Consider the following 17,048-nt stretch of genomic DNA (forward strand, 5'->3'; position numbering starts at 1 on the left):
GGAGGAAAACAGTTTGTTTTCAGCTAGCTTAGCTCCCTGAACCAGCTTACCATATAGTTACACAAACACCAGTGCTGTCACAGGGGACAGGGAAGACAACATGCAGCCGAGAAACAGGGCAGGCCTGCAGCAGCCAAAGTTGACACTGGCATAAACTACTAGGGGACTGCACCTTACTCCAGAAGGTGATGGAAATGCAGTGATACCCGGCTTTTCAAAGTTGATTCTGTGGTGCAGATGCCCACTGAACCTTATGTTTAAGATCAAACAGCAGTTAATAAACATATTTATATGTTAGACTTAATGCATGATGTTTACTGACCTTGAAACATAGAAATATGCTGGCATATTATTTGAGCAGCTCAATGATATGAAGGAATGCAGATGCTAAGCACCGGCATACTTCAGTAGTCCATATCCAATGTAAAACATGCAAAAGCCCTTCCATGGCACAAACAAGTCACCTACTGAGTAGAAGTTAGATATGTGAACTGAACTACTCAGATTTTACATAACAGATCAGCTGCATATGTTAGACCAGCAATAGACTTTTTAGGTTTGGTTTCTAGCATCACCACTTACCCAGATGAGACAAGTGAGAATTGAAGTTGTTTATTTCTGTGGATGCTACAGCCCATTAGTCTGGAAAAGGATAGTACTGGGGGAAGGGCACTGGCGTCAACCTTTTAAAATCAAATCAATAGTCTGCATCAATATTATGTCTGTAGTTTTTGGCTGTTCATATCACACATGTGAAAGCACGAGCCTTGGATTGTTAAAGATGCCTTGAAGTTTGGGTCTTATTTAGAAAATAAGCCTAAAGTACTTCATAGTACATAGATTTTGAGATTTGCAGAAATAGTAATAACTATTTTCAGAATTCATGTTAGCACAACTCATTATTTAGAAGAATAATGACTTGCATTCTTCCATTTGGCAGCCAACAAAGCTTATTACAAAGTTGGTATCTCAATTATGTCTGATACTTCACTGATACCACTAGCCATAATAGAATCTGTCAGTTGAGCTAGCATGCATTTCAAATTACCAGTGCAAATTGCTCTTATTAATTGGTGCAGGGCAAAGGCATTCAATTTCAGGATGAATCATCCTCTCCGTTGGGAGGCAGAAATCAGAGTGCAATCATTTTATGCTTGAGCTGTTGGAAATGCAGTGTTGTGACTACAACTACAAGCCACTGTCATAGGACTGGAGACACTAGCACTCAGACTGAAAGGTCACTATAGTTTTTCTGACAGCGGTCACAGCCATTATCTTACGTGATTTTACTTTTGAAATGGAATTCTAATGAGATGCCTTTCTACTATGTTTCAAACTGTGTGATTTTGATCATTTAAGAAAAATAAACTAACTGCATCTATTAGATAAGCTAGATACCATGTGCATAATCATTGCATGATGCACAAGATTCCATTTCTTGCTTGATGATTTTGCACTCTGATGTTGGTTTCACACAAGGAGCTTATTTGAAGCGTTCTGAGTTAACATTGAAACTAGTAATGGAAAAAGGACTTCTAGATCATCACACAGTGAGAAATGCTGTGAAGTAGAGGTTATCCTAACCTGTCTAGTTCCCCATAAGCTTTGTTCTCTATGACTTGACTTGCTTGACCAAGTGATTTGCTGCAGGTAACACTGTCATCACGGACTCACTGCAATGACTGAGTCATCCATGTTCCCTTTCTATAGGCACTTGCTTGGACTTCTCTACAGCTTAGGCGGTATCTGAGTGACAATAAGGCTGACTGCCTACATCCAGGAGATGTATATATATGTATATCTATAGTATGGTGGAATCAGTCATATAAAAGTATTATTCATATCATTAAGAAAAGGAATATATTTTTAATCCATTCTGTAGTATGGAAAAAAAAGTAGGAATTAGCAGGCAGGAAAGTGACAACACAGTAGAAAGAAAAAGGCTGGAAGGAATAAGGAAGCATCTTATATTTCAAATATGTTATGAAGTTACTATCACAGTACTAGTTCTGTGAAAGGAGACCCTGGATGACAGTTTTCCAATGGCTTATGAAGCTATTAGCAGAAGTACTGATGGGATGTAAATATTTGCCCTATTGAATTCATCATTCTACCAGTAAAACAAGTTCTGATGCCAGTCAAGCAGTACCGGGAAGGCAAGAATTCTGAGTCAGTGCAGTAATTCCCCATTGTAGATGCATAACCAGGATCAGTATTTATTGAGAAACTGTTCTTAAAAACTTGGCTTGTATGCAACTAGATTATTCAAAGAATAATTCAATAAGTGTCAGTAGTATATTCAGAATATACTTATCAAGGAGACCACCCTATCAGGAGAATTAATGAAGCTTCATTTTGAAGCAATAAAAGAACAATCTTCTTCCAGAAACCCTACTTGTACATGGAATGCAGAAATGGATGGCAGGAACAGTCTCAAGTGACTCTAGAAAACAACTGACTTGCTGTTTCCATTCTGTTCATGCTTAGCCTTGTCTTTCAGTTGTTACTTTGCGTGTTTACAAATGCTGTCCTTAGATCAATTGCAGGACTTTTATTCTATACTAAGGCTAAATTCTGTAAATGTCATATCAGTTAAATAAAAGCACATATCATGAGATAAAAATCACAATTAACAGCAAGTATCATGAGAAGGCATTTACCAGCAAGCACTGGGAAATGACCCTACAAAGATGTAGTGCTGCCATCTTACAATTTCATCACGTATCTCGGGATATTTGATTAAAATTCCAGGTTTGAGCCATATTTGCCTACCAAGAATAGGCCTATCGCAGTATATCCTCTTCTGTATAACAGTAGGTTCTAACCTCACATACCTTGTGTATTTGAAAATGTGTTCCAAAGGCTAAAACAGCAGAAGATTTATAATAAAAAGATTTCTGTCTAATCTCATGCCTATGAATCCTTTGACAATGGTCTGATTTTAGCCAGCTAGAATAAAAATAAAATAATAAAACTTGTTATTGATAAGGATCATCGTTTAAATGTGAAAAAGATTTCCACAAAGCTGTGGAACATTCTAACAAAATTTTTATAAATACTCATTTTATACTGGTCAGACTGCAATAAAAATATCAGAATAAGATCTCACCCTTTGAGTAGCCAGAACTCCTGCTTTGTCCTGGCTTTTTCTTGCTCCCAGCTTCATGAACGTGCAGCAAACAGCAGTCCCCAAATTCTAGGAAAAGTATCTACAACATTGCCTGGTCACCTGTACCTGAATGCAAGACACCTACCTCCACCCTTCAGTAACTCTCCAGTTGCCCACTGTCCTGGTCAGGGTTCAAAAATAAGAGTTTAGTACTGCAGGATGGATCCCTAAAGCTAGTGGTAGGCATGAAATCTGAATTGAAATAGCCTTGTCATCCATCTTGTTGTCATAAAAAAAAGACAAAACAAAAACCCACTCTTCTACGTATACCAGGGGGGTGGTCTTCTCTGACTAAGCCATCGACTGATGATGAAAGTTGTACGATTTAACAAGAAGTAATATCTGAAAACATCTCAGCACAGCTGTCTTAATCATATTCTCTAGTTCCTGTGTAGAACTGCTGATTCTGGACTGCAGTGTTTATTCCAAGTTCCACAATATGGGTACCAAAGTCATGTGTCATGTATTAGAGAATTTATTCATTAGCTGTGAATACTTTCCATTAACAATGTTGGTCCTGGTTTAGCCAAGATGACACAATTTATCACTTCAAATTCTAAATGCTTTTGCTACAATATTTAAAATCTACATTAACTTTCAAGTATGCAGGTGAATTTATAGAAATTACATCAAAAAATTTAGCATAGCTTTACATTAACAAACCCCAAAAAAAGATAACTAGTTGCATTGCAGATTACTCCATATATCTCTCTCTAGACTCCATAAGGTCTTATGATTCATAGTACAGTATTAAATATGATACAATTACAAGTGTCAGACTAAAAGGTTGTGCCACGGAAGGAAATCCAAAGGACCTGGCTGTGTGAAGCTGATGATTACGTAGGTCTAGGCGACAGGAATTTTGTACTTCTTCTTGCGGAATTTCACTTTCACCTACATCCATTTGTCCACTAATGTTCCGCACCTAGAAAAATTCAAAAGATTGCCCCTGAAAGCCGGACTGGCACAACAGCAAAAAGCTTTATGCAGCTAGCAAACTCAATGCTATTTCAAGTGAACCAACTCAAACTGTACTGCAAAAGTACAGTCTGAATGTGAGGAAATCAACATCATTATCCTGATGTTTGCATTCCTATGAAACACCTCCCAGAATTGAGTACAGATACATTGCAGGCAAGAGTTACCGGTCTGGCTGTTCTTTGTCTTGGCTCCCTCCACATATGGATGCATTAGCTGGAAAACCTTAAACAAACAAACTCATGAGCTTTATTCCCTGAAGTCAGCTCACAGTCTCAAGACAGAGCTTCAAACATCTCTAATTTAGAAGGAAAAAAAATATTAAATCTCACAGATCAGTTAGGTGTGATGAATTTCAACCTCTTCATAATGTCAGTCTGCCACATGTGCAACTCGGCATTACGTGGACATTTTGGCAGATTAACTGGAACAGTACAAACTCCCTGATTCCTGTTCATCTAACATATCCCAAAAAGGCAAGTGGAAAAAAGATCACTGTGAAATACATGTTGTCTATAAGGCTTTTGTGTATAATATCTACTTACTTATCTCTGTAAATAAAACCAGCCAGAAGCAAGCAGTTTGCAAGTTTCAACAGAGGCTTTTGAAAAAGTTACCATTTAGGGGGTCCTTACTCTCATACAGTCTGTCTCCTTCCCTCCTCTCCTCCCTCATCCTTCTGCATTAGCTTCTACCATTTACACTTAAAGCTCATGGTGATCTAGTTGTTATGTTTATGGCTTGTTAGTGATCTGGTCACGACAGGAGCCTTTTGGATAGCAGCCTAATCCCATGACAAGAATTAAACTGATTTGCAGGAGTCAGCATTCCTCACTGCACCAGCGAACACAGCCAGACTGTGACACTGGTACGTCCGCAGTTTCTCCAAACCATGAAGCGATTCTATTTGGAAGTCAGTGATGTGTACTTATCAGATTACCAGAGAGAGAAAAAGTTCCAAAGAGCTCTGTCCACTCTCTCTCACTTTCCTTTATTCTGCTAACACTCTCTTACCATCTTGGTTTCTTTCCCAGCATTTGGAATTATTGCATTAAGTGCTTACATTCCCTCATAGCTCTCTCATTGGGGGGGGTGGGGTGGGGGGGTGGAGCAGCAGAGCACCAACAGTTCCTCTCTCCCTCTTAGTAAGAATCAAGATTCAGTTTAGTTTTTAATCTTACATTTTCCACTTCCCTGAAGACACGGAGAAAGTTCTCCCTTAAGACCCCTTTCAGTTCAGTTTCATTCCATCCTCTTCTAAGAAGTTCCTCAATCAAAGAAGGGTATTTAGAAACGTCTTCCAATCCCTCAGGGAAACTGTTGGCAAGAGTCACACAAGAACATTCAACACACATCACTGGAAGAAATGTAGAAAAAGATTTTTAATTAGCCTTTTGCACATATTCACTTTTGGAATGAGCTTACTTTGGACCCAATTCTTCCTCTCAGAAGTTGAAAAAAATAATTAAGAATTCAAGTGACATAAGCAGAAGCAGGACTGGGACACAATGAAAGGCTTTCTCTGCACAGAGGATACCATTAGCAGAACAAAACTGTGTATTCTGGAATGAAGATGCACTTGTGTATAGGCAGAACAACAGCATGGAGGATATTAAAACAAAACAAAAGAAAAAAAAACAAGTTTATGTATGCATTAATCCACTCTTTATATCTGGCCTTTAGAGTAAGAGGAAACAGCTGCATCACAGATGGAGTCGGTGCAATCCACTTGTGTAACTGAGACAAAAGGGAACCTGCAAACACATGATGAGCTAAGGAGTTGCAGGCAATTTTGTGTACTCTGTTGTCTACAAAGTCATTTTTCCAAAGAAAAGACCATTAGAATAATAATATTGGTTTGAATTCAGCAGTTTAGGCAGTGAAAAGAAAGCTATTCAGAACCCTCTACTGAAGAAATTACAATAAGCAAAATTGACCTAAGTCTTCTGCTAATTCTTATCAGAATAAAAAGGAATTAGAAGTAAGAAGCTGCAAAACCTGCATTAAACAGCTGTTTTAAATGGTATTTCCATGAGTCTTTGACTTTGTTTTGAGATAACTAATATTTTCTGTTATTTTTCTTTTCTGTGGAGGTGTGGTGATAAGCATATCTCAAGAAATCTGTGCTGTTATTTTCTACCAGGACCTAGGACCTTAACAACTCCACCACCAATTAAACTGACAGTCTTTGCGAAAATGCATGCAATAAAATGTGTCCTATTGTTGCAAACTGTGTTTTTATTTTGGAGATTATAGTTTCAGAGCTATGATTAGCTAACTCTCATGGGAGCCGACACACTGTTTTTGTGGTCCAACTCTACAGATGTGAGTCTGACTGTGACTTTCATACACAAGTGTATCTGACCCAGAAAAAAAAAAAGATGAAGATTTGATAAAAAGCAAAAAAAAGGTTTAGGGTTACGCCAGCAAATGCCACCCAATCTGCATTTATTTCCTGTGCTGTAACAACACTAGCGCAGGAGTGAGCAGGAGACGTTATGCTGTGGGCTGTTCATCATGCACTGCTTGCCTCAAACACTTCCCGTACCCAAAAGCAGGAGTGGTTTCACAGCCCCAAAACACTTTGGGCTTTTCCCACTAGAAAGTAATAGTGGAGGAAAGAGTTTTGCAGCATGTCCCTGGGCTAACCCATTTACCATCTAGAGGCCGAGGCAGCTTTTCTGTAATTCATCCTTGGCTTCTGGAGGAAAGCACCCTCTATCACTGTTTTTGTATGCACAAACCACTGCCTAGAACACACAATTGCAGAGTTCACAGGGCATTAGGATCCGTTTCCACATTTGTAGCACTGCTTCATACAGTTCTAAAAAGGAATCATTGTGCCCCTCTTTCATAAAACTTGTTTTAGTACTCATCACAAGACAACTTGCTACAACTCTTTTAGTCTGCCTTCTTTTTTCGCCCAAAAGGAATCAAAACCTTCATAATTTAAGGAGCAGATGTCAATGTATGTACAATTTTACTAACCGTTCCACTCCATCGTAGTCACCACCAATTCCTATAGATTCTGAACCTGCAATTTTCTTTATGTGGTCAAAATGATCTGAAAGAAAGTATCAAAGAAAACAATATCTAAGCATCTGGCAAGAAGAAATAATACAGTTCAGACATATTGGCACTACGCGACTGTTCTCCTTAAATATGGATTCTTAATCAAATCCTTTTAACAAAAAGTCAAAAGACATCCTGATAATACAGGTTAAAATGTAATAATGCAGTTGACATATTCTGGATATTTAGTGATGCTTAACTAGATGTTGTCTGTTATTAAGCTCATCAGGCAGCAATCTTCAAAATAATAGCTACACTGATGAGATGCAAATGAGGAAAAAGACATGATCATCACAGCACATTAATTCCCAACAAGTAGCCCACCTATACCAACAGATTTTTCACTACCCATTACATACCTATGTTTTCCACTCTTAATTACAAAGATTTAAGATGCTTTCTAGAAAGTAACAACTACATTGGGATGAATGGTTCTTGGCTCCATTTGGGAGCGTCATGTTCTCCAGCTACACACCTTGTACCTCTTGTTATTGTTTAATGAATATTAGCTCCAAAAATACCTAGAGCTGGGGTAAGGCATGGAAGGGAATAAACAAGCAGTATAATTTACACGATCTCAAAAATGACACTGACATCGGGAAATTCATGGAAGCCACCCACAAAAACTACAGTATATTTACTTCAAACCTGCAAGGGTAGAAACATTAATAACTTTTCTGCCACATGCCAGTACATCTGCATTGAAAGTCACCATGATAATTCCCTTGTTCTTTTTCTGAAAGATATGAAGAGACAAGTGATGATTGGACACTCGTGTATTCTGCAAACCTCACGGGTATCTCATATAGATCCTTCTACATCCATCCATCAGGGATCATAACAACACTAAGTCAAAGCTCAGGTGGCAACACAAGGCTTTGCCTCTCTGTCCTTTACCCTGGATTCATTATATTCTCATGTAGCCTGAATCAGCAGAAGTCCAGTGACTACATCAAACAAACTCAACCAGAATTTCAAAGTATTTGCAAGCACTTCATTTTTGTAGCCAAAGACAAAACACAACTCAAAGAAAATGTCTCAGAAGCGAACGTGTAACTTGCTGCTCAGGGATCTGCTTATAAATCCAATTCAGAGATGAGAAGGTGAAAAGTAAACACCAGAACTTGAATGTGCAAGTTTGCCTCAGACTAGCCAAACATTGCCATTAAAACAAAAAAATGAAAAAACAAAACCAAACAAACCCCCCAAACCCCCAAAAAAACCCAAACCCGAAAACTGTATCACTCACCACTTGCTGGAGGATATCATCAGGAACATTTCTTGAGTGATTACAAATAGAAAATGCTGAGGAATGGCTGAAAATTACTGGTGCTTTTGAGATATTCAGTGCAACTTTTGCTGTGGAATATGAAGTGTGAGATAAATCTATCAGCATACCCAGGCGATTCATCTCCTTTATCACTTCCTAAAACAGATTTACAGACAGCAGCGTCAGTATTAAGTTTCCATAAAGCAAACCGTTTAGCTGATATATGTAAACAGATAAATAAATTCTGCAGCTGTCAGCTAGTCGTAAACATGCTGTGCCTGTATGAGTTTCTATTTACCTATTAATTTAATAGTTATTTATTCACTCACAATTAACTAGCACACCACCACATGCTCAAAACTTAGAAAACTTAGTCAATCTAAAATAAGTCATTTGAACTGTTATTCACATCCCACTACTTCCGCATATTAATGCATACATTTGATCTGTATTAAAACAATTGTTATACTTAAACCTAGTGCTTCTTTTACCCTAAGGAACATCACAGGGAATTTGGTTTGACTGAACCCTGATCACCTCCTACCTATCAAGAACTTCAGTAATTAATTTGTAATGACAAGTTGCTTTTGAAAAGGTAAGCCAGAAGTTGTTAGTTGCATGAGAGATTACTTAGATTAGCATTTGAAAGAGATCCTTACTTGGCCAAATGCAGTCAGACCAATAACACTAGGATAAAAGTTGTGTATTCCTTTAGATGACGATTCAGACCTTAAAGAGGGGAGTGAGGGAGGAGAAACATCATATTATTCTGGAGACTACAATATCAGCAACTGAAACTTCTTATGCTACACATAATAAAAATCATTACCACATCACATAGCCAAATATAGGGATAACAAGCTACAAAATACGTATCTTGTTCGCACAGTGCTTTTTATGTTCATAACTGTTTCCTGGATGTCATGCCTTCAGGTTCAGGACCGTTGTACGTTTGTGAAACAATGCAAGACAAGCAAAGAGATGCTTGTCAGAAATTTTCTGATTAAACAAACCTTCATCAGAGAACAAAGATACACTGAAATGTCAGTTACCAGTCATCCAGAAAGCCTGCTTTTCAGCCCTCTCTGCACACAATTCCCCTTTCCCTGAGTCAGTACAAGAAGGAATTTTGTCAATCCATCAAAGAGTAGATGCTAATAATCTGATACAGGAACTCAGTACCCATCTCTGTAGCTGCATATGGGACCTGCAGTTTTGAGCTGGCCAGAGAGGACAGCGTTGAAGGCTGCTGACTGCTGAGTTCTTATATAGCATTTACCCTCTTTTATCTACATCATATGCATTTTTAGTACTTTTTCTTTTTTGGCCTGTTTTGCCCTATGTAACTTCGCTAATAAAACAAAGGGGATAGCAATTTTACCATCTTTGTGTTGTTAACAAGGTTTAAAAGTTCCCAAATTGTCAGCGTAACAAGCACTACATAACAGATCCTTCAGTCTCCCGCTTGATACGTAGCAAGTGATTTACCCCAAAAACCTATCATCCTTGACTTGGTTCAGTCTTTCAGAGGTGAACTCTCTGAATCCATATTTTCCCCATCTTGGAGCTGCCACCACTTTGCATTAGATGGTCAGACAAAAACATGCACATTAGTTACCAAGGTGTATTGCAGGAATGTGTTAAAGTCATGTAACGAACACCCAGGTCATAATACATCCTCAGTGTTGCCAAACTGCTGTCAATAGAGTGACCACCTTCTATTCCAATCAAACATGCGATCCTTCTACTGTCAGAGATACCTGGAAACAACAAAGGAAGATAATTGCAAAGTAATTTCATGACACATAAGAAGCCAGCACTACTGAGCAACCATTGTTATTGTAAATTGCAAGCAATAATACTGACATTTTCATAGAACAGGAGCTTATACTAGTGCATGTTTATATGGCAAATTTTCCCATGACTGCAGTGGGCCAGGACCCTGCACGGAGTCAGTTATTGTGGTTCAGTGTAAAAACTGAAGATAAAGTTACTCTTTAAACCAGGATAACTTGCCTGCTTGCAGCTCTGTCTTTTGCACATACTTCCTGCAATCCCATTTTAAAAATTTCTGTTACAAGAAAGAGCATCACCTTGGGAAGTTGTCACAAGTTCAAGCTCTTCATAGCTGTTACACATCCTCTTGACAACAGCAATTTGCTCTAAGGTCAGACGCACAGCATCCTTGTTCTGAGCGCTGCAAAGAACATACACTGACCAAAACTGAAAGAGACATTGACAAGTAAACTAGATAACTTGTGTTTCAACTTGGAAACTTTCATTTGCTAATAGTGAAGTTCAAGAGCACAGACCAAAATAATTTCCTACAGTTTACAAGGGAGTTGCCACTATAGTTTTTCCCCCCAAAGGAAGAGTTATGATGCAAGGCAAGAGCATCCATTCCAAACATGATTAAAGCCTCCTGACACACTCAGTTACTCCACAGTACATGCAGGAAAGCAGATGTAAGTTTACTTTAATTTATCTATCACAAAAACAAATGCCGCTGTTTTGGTTAAGGGTACTTGGATTATAAACTTTTGAAACACAAATGTTATGGAAAAGTGTCTGTGGCTTTTCAGTTTCACTGTTTTTTCTTTTTCAACAGAAAAAGCCAAAACCAAGGCCAGGAGTACTTTTGTGATTGGGAAGGAGGCAAATGAAAAAATAGGTTCTCAGACTCACAACCATGGTAGTACATACCTGAGCTCCCACATAACCAGCCTGAAGTTTCACAAGGTTTGTGTGGGTCTTGTTGAGTTCTCTTAAATTGACTCTACTGAGTCTATTTTGGTAAAATATTCTCAGCTGCAGTACAAAGTCATTGTGGCTAGAATGGAAAATGAATAGGGCTTGTGATAGAAATAAGTTGTTCCCCTTCTAACCCAAGCATAATTTCTTCCACTGTTCATAGTCCCTTAGACCATTAATTGCCAATAATCCCTGCAGTAACATATGCTTAAAAGTCTCCCTTCTTTTGCAAACAAGCTTTATTTCTTAATTAGGACAGCAAAAAACTTTTTTTGCTTCTCTCATTTTTACAGCTGTAACTTCAATGTATCTGTTTTTCTCCCTATTGTTTCTGAAGGAATAGAAGAACTGAAATCAGCCACCACACTCCTTAGAAGCAAGTACTTGTGGTAGAATAATCAGTGCTGCCTGTGCTAGAATAATCAATGTTTGTGTTCCCAGGTCAAAATACACTCACCACAGAGAGCATTCCTTCAAGTTGTAAGGGTACCCTTTCAAGGTATGATGCCTGCTTTCTAGCTCTGCACAGAAGTCATTGCTAATAAAAAATGCCATTAAATTACGGGAAGGAGACAAGGATATTATGTAGAGGGAAACAATAATTAAGTGGCAAAACCTGACCAGAAAATCACAAATGCATTTAGAATAACCTGATCCTATAGTAAGTACCCTCTGAACCGAAATTCCTTCTGGATAAATCACTGCAACAGTAACTAACTGCTATGTGCTAGTAACAGCCTATGTCTCTACTGATCCAAACACACTTTAGCATTTCCTCCTCACTATCAAGATTCACAAAGAGGGTTTAGTTGAATGTATTTTACATACCCATCGATTAAACGTGCATCTTGCATCAGCTCAATAGCTCGCTCTCTCATTGATTTCTCATAGCTGAATGGCACAGTATCAGAGAAGAACATCAACAGCCACAGCAACAACTTTGTTGTATTTATCTTCATTTCCATTTTCCAGTTTGCTAAAGCAAAGAGGTACCACAATTATTCGCTGATAACAATGAAACAGCAAAATTTCCAGTCTGCAGGGGTTGTAGGCTTAACAGTAAAGGCAGAGCCGAAACGCCTCTCCTTCTGGTAAGGCTAGGGTGAATTCTGCAGGAGGAAAGAAAGAAATAGAATAATAAACAGAAGGGAAGGTAGTGGCAGAAACTGTAAAACAGCTACCTTCTCCCAAAGATTTTAAGGTCTCTGGCTATTGTGTTTTTGCACATATAACCACGCCTTAAACTCTGCTGCTGCCACCAGCTAACTGCTGAAGGGAACCAACTCCTCAGTCAAAAGCTGGCAGGGTGAGCCTCATGGACCCTGAACTCACACCTCCCAAAAAGCAGCTCCCAAAACCGTGTAACAAGATAGTTTTCTCATTACATTAACTGGTTTGTTCTCATTATTTGGGAAACCTCACACTGAAATGAACACTGAAACTGTTTTTGAGACGTTCCAAAAATCAGCTGCTTCTGAGTAAACTCTTGTTAAAAAACACAGCACGTCAGAGTATTTTCAGAGGAAAACTATTGAAATCCAACACTTTTCCATACCTTAGGAAGGACAATATGTGCCAAACTTGAAAGGGTCACTTTATTTCCATGAGGAAATGGGTATGACAACAACTTCAAGAGTGATCCAAGCACCCCCTGCTCCTTTTTAAAATATAGTACTCAAACATTTGGACAACAGCCTTTCAGGTGTCAGTCAAAAAGTATTTTTACAAACAGATTAGAAATACCTCCTGTTCTATGTAAAGTAAATATAAGATCTGCTAGGAGGTGAAAATATCTTTGCAGGTTAGGGGTTCCCCCCCCCCGCATTGAGAGTTACTGGCAGCATTACCTATAAAGCTGAGGAGCAGTCACCTCCTTCATTCATTGGAGTGACATCCTAATTAGATGCATGTGCCCTGTGAATTCTTTCAAATCAAAGAATTTTGGCTAGAATTCTAATATTGCAGAGCCAATGCTCAAATTTTTTAAAATAATGTTGACTTTTCATTTGTATCCACTATGAGTCAGTAAAGTTTACAGTTATAAGCTTTCTTCTGGCAGCACAAAAGTTTGTTTTTACTAATAAAGGAAGTTGTTTTTATGTATTCTTTGTCTGCAGAGGTAAAAACAAATAGCAAATATCCAAGATATAATAAAATTACAAGGCAATTCACCTTGCCTGCATGCTTTGCTTCTCTTGCCTTTAAGCAAATTTTCTAAAGCAACAGCAGGTGGACATCAAACCCAGAAAATTGTTTCCTGATATAAAGCCACATATTCATCAATGAAGTCACAGATATCTCAGGGGAGATCCATAGGTAACAGTGGCATTGGAAGCAAATTCAAGTCACACTAAGCAGATTACCTATTGATGGCATCTTGTTCTAAACACATTTCTTTCTTCCCCTTACTAGAACATCGTGATTATAAAAATCAAAGCCAAAATAAGGGTAGGCCTGTAACCAGGACATTGAAAAGCAGCACAGTGAAAATCATATTATTAAGATTCTTATATTTCCAGCCTATATATTAAACCATTTTCCTGTCACCTGCAATATGCAGTGTAAATCAAAGGAAAAGTTAACTGGCTTATTTGCCCTGCCTATACCTGATAAAATGTAAATACATTTGTAAAGGAATTATATTTAATAAGCCAGTGTAAGTTTAATTAAGCTGTGCAATTAAGACATTTTAAAATAAAAATTAATCTATTTTGCATGTATTTTATCTCTAAATAAAAATAATGTAAAGTAAAAAAAAAAGATTAAGAAATGACCTCACAACTTGAGTTTAGAAAGGTGCAAACTGCTATTCTAAAAAAATCCTCTAACTTTGACAAAAATTCTTAAGGTTCCTCTTTTGAGAAACTGTCTCAGGCCTTTTCTGTTTCACAAGATTTGGGAATGCATTAAATTGTGGGACCATTTGGCAGGAAGAACTTTTGAACAGTGGGAACATACAAGCTTATACAAAAGGGAGCGTACATGGAGAAGCAGGTTTAAAATCAGCCCTGAGGTGGTCTCAGAAAGAAGCTCTAGGACAGCTGAATAAACACAGTACTATGCAGGCACAAATGAAGACCCGATATAAATACGATACCAGGGGAGCTGTGGCACTAACTAAAGAAAGTTAATAACCCTCAACCCTTAATGTTTCCTACAAGAAAAACATAATGTAAGAAATAGCATAGAGAGTATTTGTGAAGTACATAGGTCTCGTGCTACATAGAGGAAAGCACTCTAGAAATAGATTCGTCCTTCAAGGATGTGTAACAGTCTGTGTTCTCATTCATTAACAAACATAACAGAAGTGATTGACTCCAAGTTTCTTCTCACGTGTACAAAACTTAACGGTTTTTGGTTAGGTCCTTAGGACAATATGGGAATCAATTTACATCATAAGTCTACGCATCTGGGTTTTCTCATGGGAATGGTTTCCTGCATGTCCAACTACTTCCCCTGGGGTCAGAATAGCGACCAGACCTTCCAAGACTGGGACGATACTCTCAGACTGTCTTTCACCAGAGCACAGCTGACTCCCTGGCAACACTTTGATTTGTCCAGGATTCATACCATAGCTGAGGGAAGAAGCCCTTATTCCTCTCATGTCTGCACAATAACCAAGGGAAACTTGTGTGCTCTTCCCACATTGACTGATTGGAAGGGAGATTTTTCTGCTTTTATTCATTGCCACAGCTTTATATTTGTATACAGGGAAAAAATTATTGGGAGGGTAATTTTCTATCCATTTTTTTGTAATACTGCCTTTATCAGAAAAGTATTTGAATTGTCATTGGGAACAACTGATGCATCAATGCTGAACAGGTTGACCTCTGTTATTACTTTTACTCAAAGAAATTGAATATTTTTAGATTATGTATTTGAGAAAAAATGAGGCAGGTCACAGATACATGGGCTTACACATTATATCTAGGTACAGCAAAATCCATGTTCAAAATATGAGCCCTGTTGTGTTACTACGACATGGTGTTTGATTTCCTTCTCTTACTTGTTTTCAATAAAATCCATTTACGCAAGAGGGTACATTCCAAAAAGAAAAGATAAACAGAATCCTACTGGAATCCTATATGCATTTAAAACTGCAGCAGTTCGCTTACAGTTGATTTATTTTAATTAACCTCATGCAGAAAATTGGAACATACTATGCAGTGGGAATATAAAGTAAACCAGGCCCAACAGCCTGCTACTTCTCTTGCCAAGCTCCTCTCTCCCTGCCCTGACGTACATAAAGCAAAGCGCACCACTAGTCCCCATGGCACAAACCCAGAGGCAGCCTCATGATGCTGCTCCAGGAACTGAAATACATCTCTTCAGTTGTGAGTTAGGCACCGCAGCTGAGTCTCACACAGACCAAAAGTCTGTCCCAAAGAAATATGTGTAACACTACAAGGGACAATGAGCACAAAGAGAAAGCTTTCCTCTTACTTTCAGCTCCACTCCAGCTGCACAAACATCACAGGCTACAGACACACACACTGTGGAAAAGATAAGGAGGGAGGTGCAAAATGCAGCTCTATCTCTTCTTCCACATTACACTTCAGAGCCAAGACGTCTCTTTCCAGATCTACCTTTGCATCTCTCATTGAGAGCACAACTGCTTTTCATCCCCACCATACCTCTACACACAGAATAAGCACAGTAATTTTGGGGCATCAAGCTTAGAAAAGCCATCAGCCCGCAGCCCAGAATAAACCGTGACAGTCCCTGGAGAGCTGCAATAGGCACAGAGTGAGTCTTTGCAGACACACGCTGCAGAAATAAAGCTTTACTACTTCACACTAGTTAGCTTCTACCATTGGTTTACATTCTCCAAGCTCTTCATGAACAAGTAGCAAGTTACTATCAATAAAACACGAATGCTGAGAAAGCTGACATTACGCTGAGTGTTCCCACATCAGTGATGACAGAGCTGTAATGAGGCAGAATGGCCATATCTGCCATATAAGGATGCAACAATGGGGGTTTGCTCTTTTAAAACAGATACATTTTAATAGAAAAGTTTCACAGTAGAAAAGGGAGATTTTTCTGTATGCTTCTGTCGTTTACCATCTTCGGAAGTATGGGCAAGCTGCCTGATCCCTCTTCTTCTTTCCAGCAGGCAGACCAGACCTCAGTGAAGAAGGTTCAGTAAACAGCTGCTATTTAAGTGCAGCAAATCTCAGTTAGGAATGGCATTCCTTTCATCCCATTTGAAGTCCTTATTTTCCATCTTATTCTTTACTAAAAAACTTCATGACAGCCATTACATTAGGACTCAAATTTGTTGAATTATTGTGTCCAAAAGAAATATATAAAGTGCAATAAAATAGAGCTCACAGCTCAAGATAGTAACATATCCTGAAAAATGCAGAAGGCTCATCCCCCCCACAGTCCAGTTATGCTGAGAGCTCATGCAGATAATCCTAGGGTAGCTCTGAATTAAATACCTCAGATCATGGCAGCAGCTTAGTTGCAGCAGCACAGACAACACAAGGTGACCAGGACCCCAGGTAAAAACTTCCTTCCTGATTGCTGGCAAAAGCATGGATTCGCCTTATTCCTTAAGTAATAATTAAACACAATTAGTAATACATAAATATTAAACATACTTCTAGGAGCAGAACAGATGCATCATACTATGAAGTATGGTTTTAAGAAAAGATACCAATCCCTTTGAAATTCACCTCGTCATCAAGACAGTCTTTCAAATCTTTCTCAATTTTTGCTTGAAATTCCTTTTGCTATCACCAGCCCTGAATCATGTCAGGTTTATCTGTTCCCCTGCTTGGAAACCTCCTTAGTGCTGTCCCA

General features: G+C 38.5%; 1 protein-coding gene across 2 annotated transcripts; it reads right to left on the reverse strand.

Moving 5' to 3' along the window:
* Nucleotides 1-3,637: 3,637 nt before the first annotated feature.
* LOC103914187 (dipeptidase 2-like) lies at nucleotides 3,638-16,772 on the reverse strand. Of its 2 annotated transcripts, none has more exons than XM_009320797.1 (11): nucleotides 16,685-16,772; nucleotides 12,069-12,216; nucleotides 11,193-11,319; nucleotides 10,583-10,712; nucleotides 10,108-10,249; nucleotides 9,149-9,218; nucleotides 8,469-8,645; nucleotides 7,868-7,955; nucleotides 7,136-7,211; nucleotides 5,329-5,464; nucleotides 3,638-4,094 (listed from the first exon to the last, which is right to left on the reverse strand). In XM_009320797.1, the coding sequence occupies exons 2-11, from the start codon at nucleotides 12,203-12,205 to the stop codon at nucleotides 3,900-3,902; spliced, it is 1,278 nt and encodes a 425-aa protein (XP_009319072.1). In that variant the 5' UTR covers nucleotides 12,206-12,216; nucleotides 16,685-16,772; the 3' UTR covers nucleotides 3,638-3,899. The 2 variants fall into 2 exon arrangements, with proteins under 2 accessions (XP_009319072.1, XP_009319073.1); XM_009320798.1 differs by lacking the exon at nucleotides 16,685-16,772 and adding an exon at nucleotides 16,305-16,365.
* Between the last annotated feature and the right edge of the window lie 276 nt (nucleotides 16,773-17,048).

The sequence above is a fragment of the Pygoscelis adeliae genome, unplaced genomic scaffold (assembly GCF_000699105.1).
Source record: "Pygoscelis adeliae isolate BGI_AS28 unplaced genomic scaffold, ASM69910v1 Scaffold63, whole genome shotgun sequence".
Taxonomy (NCBI): Eukaryota; Metazoa; Chordata; class Aves; order Sphenisciformes; family Spheniscidae; genus Pygoscelis; species Pygoscelis adeliae.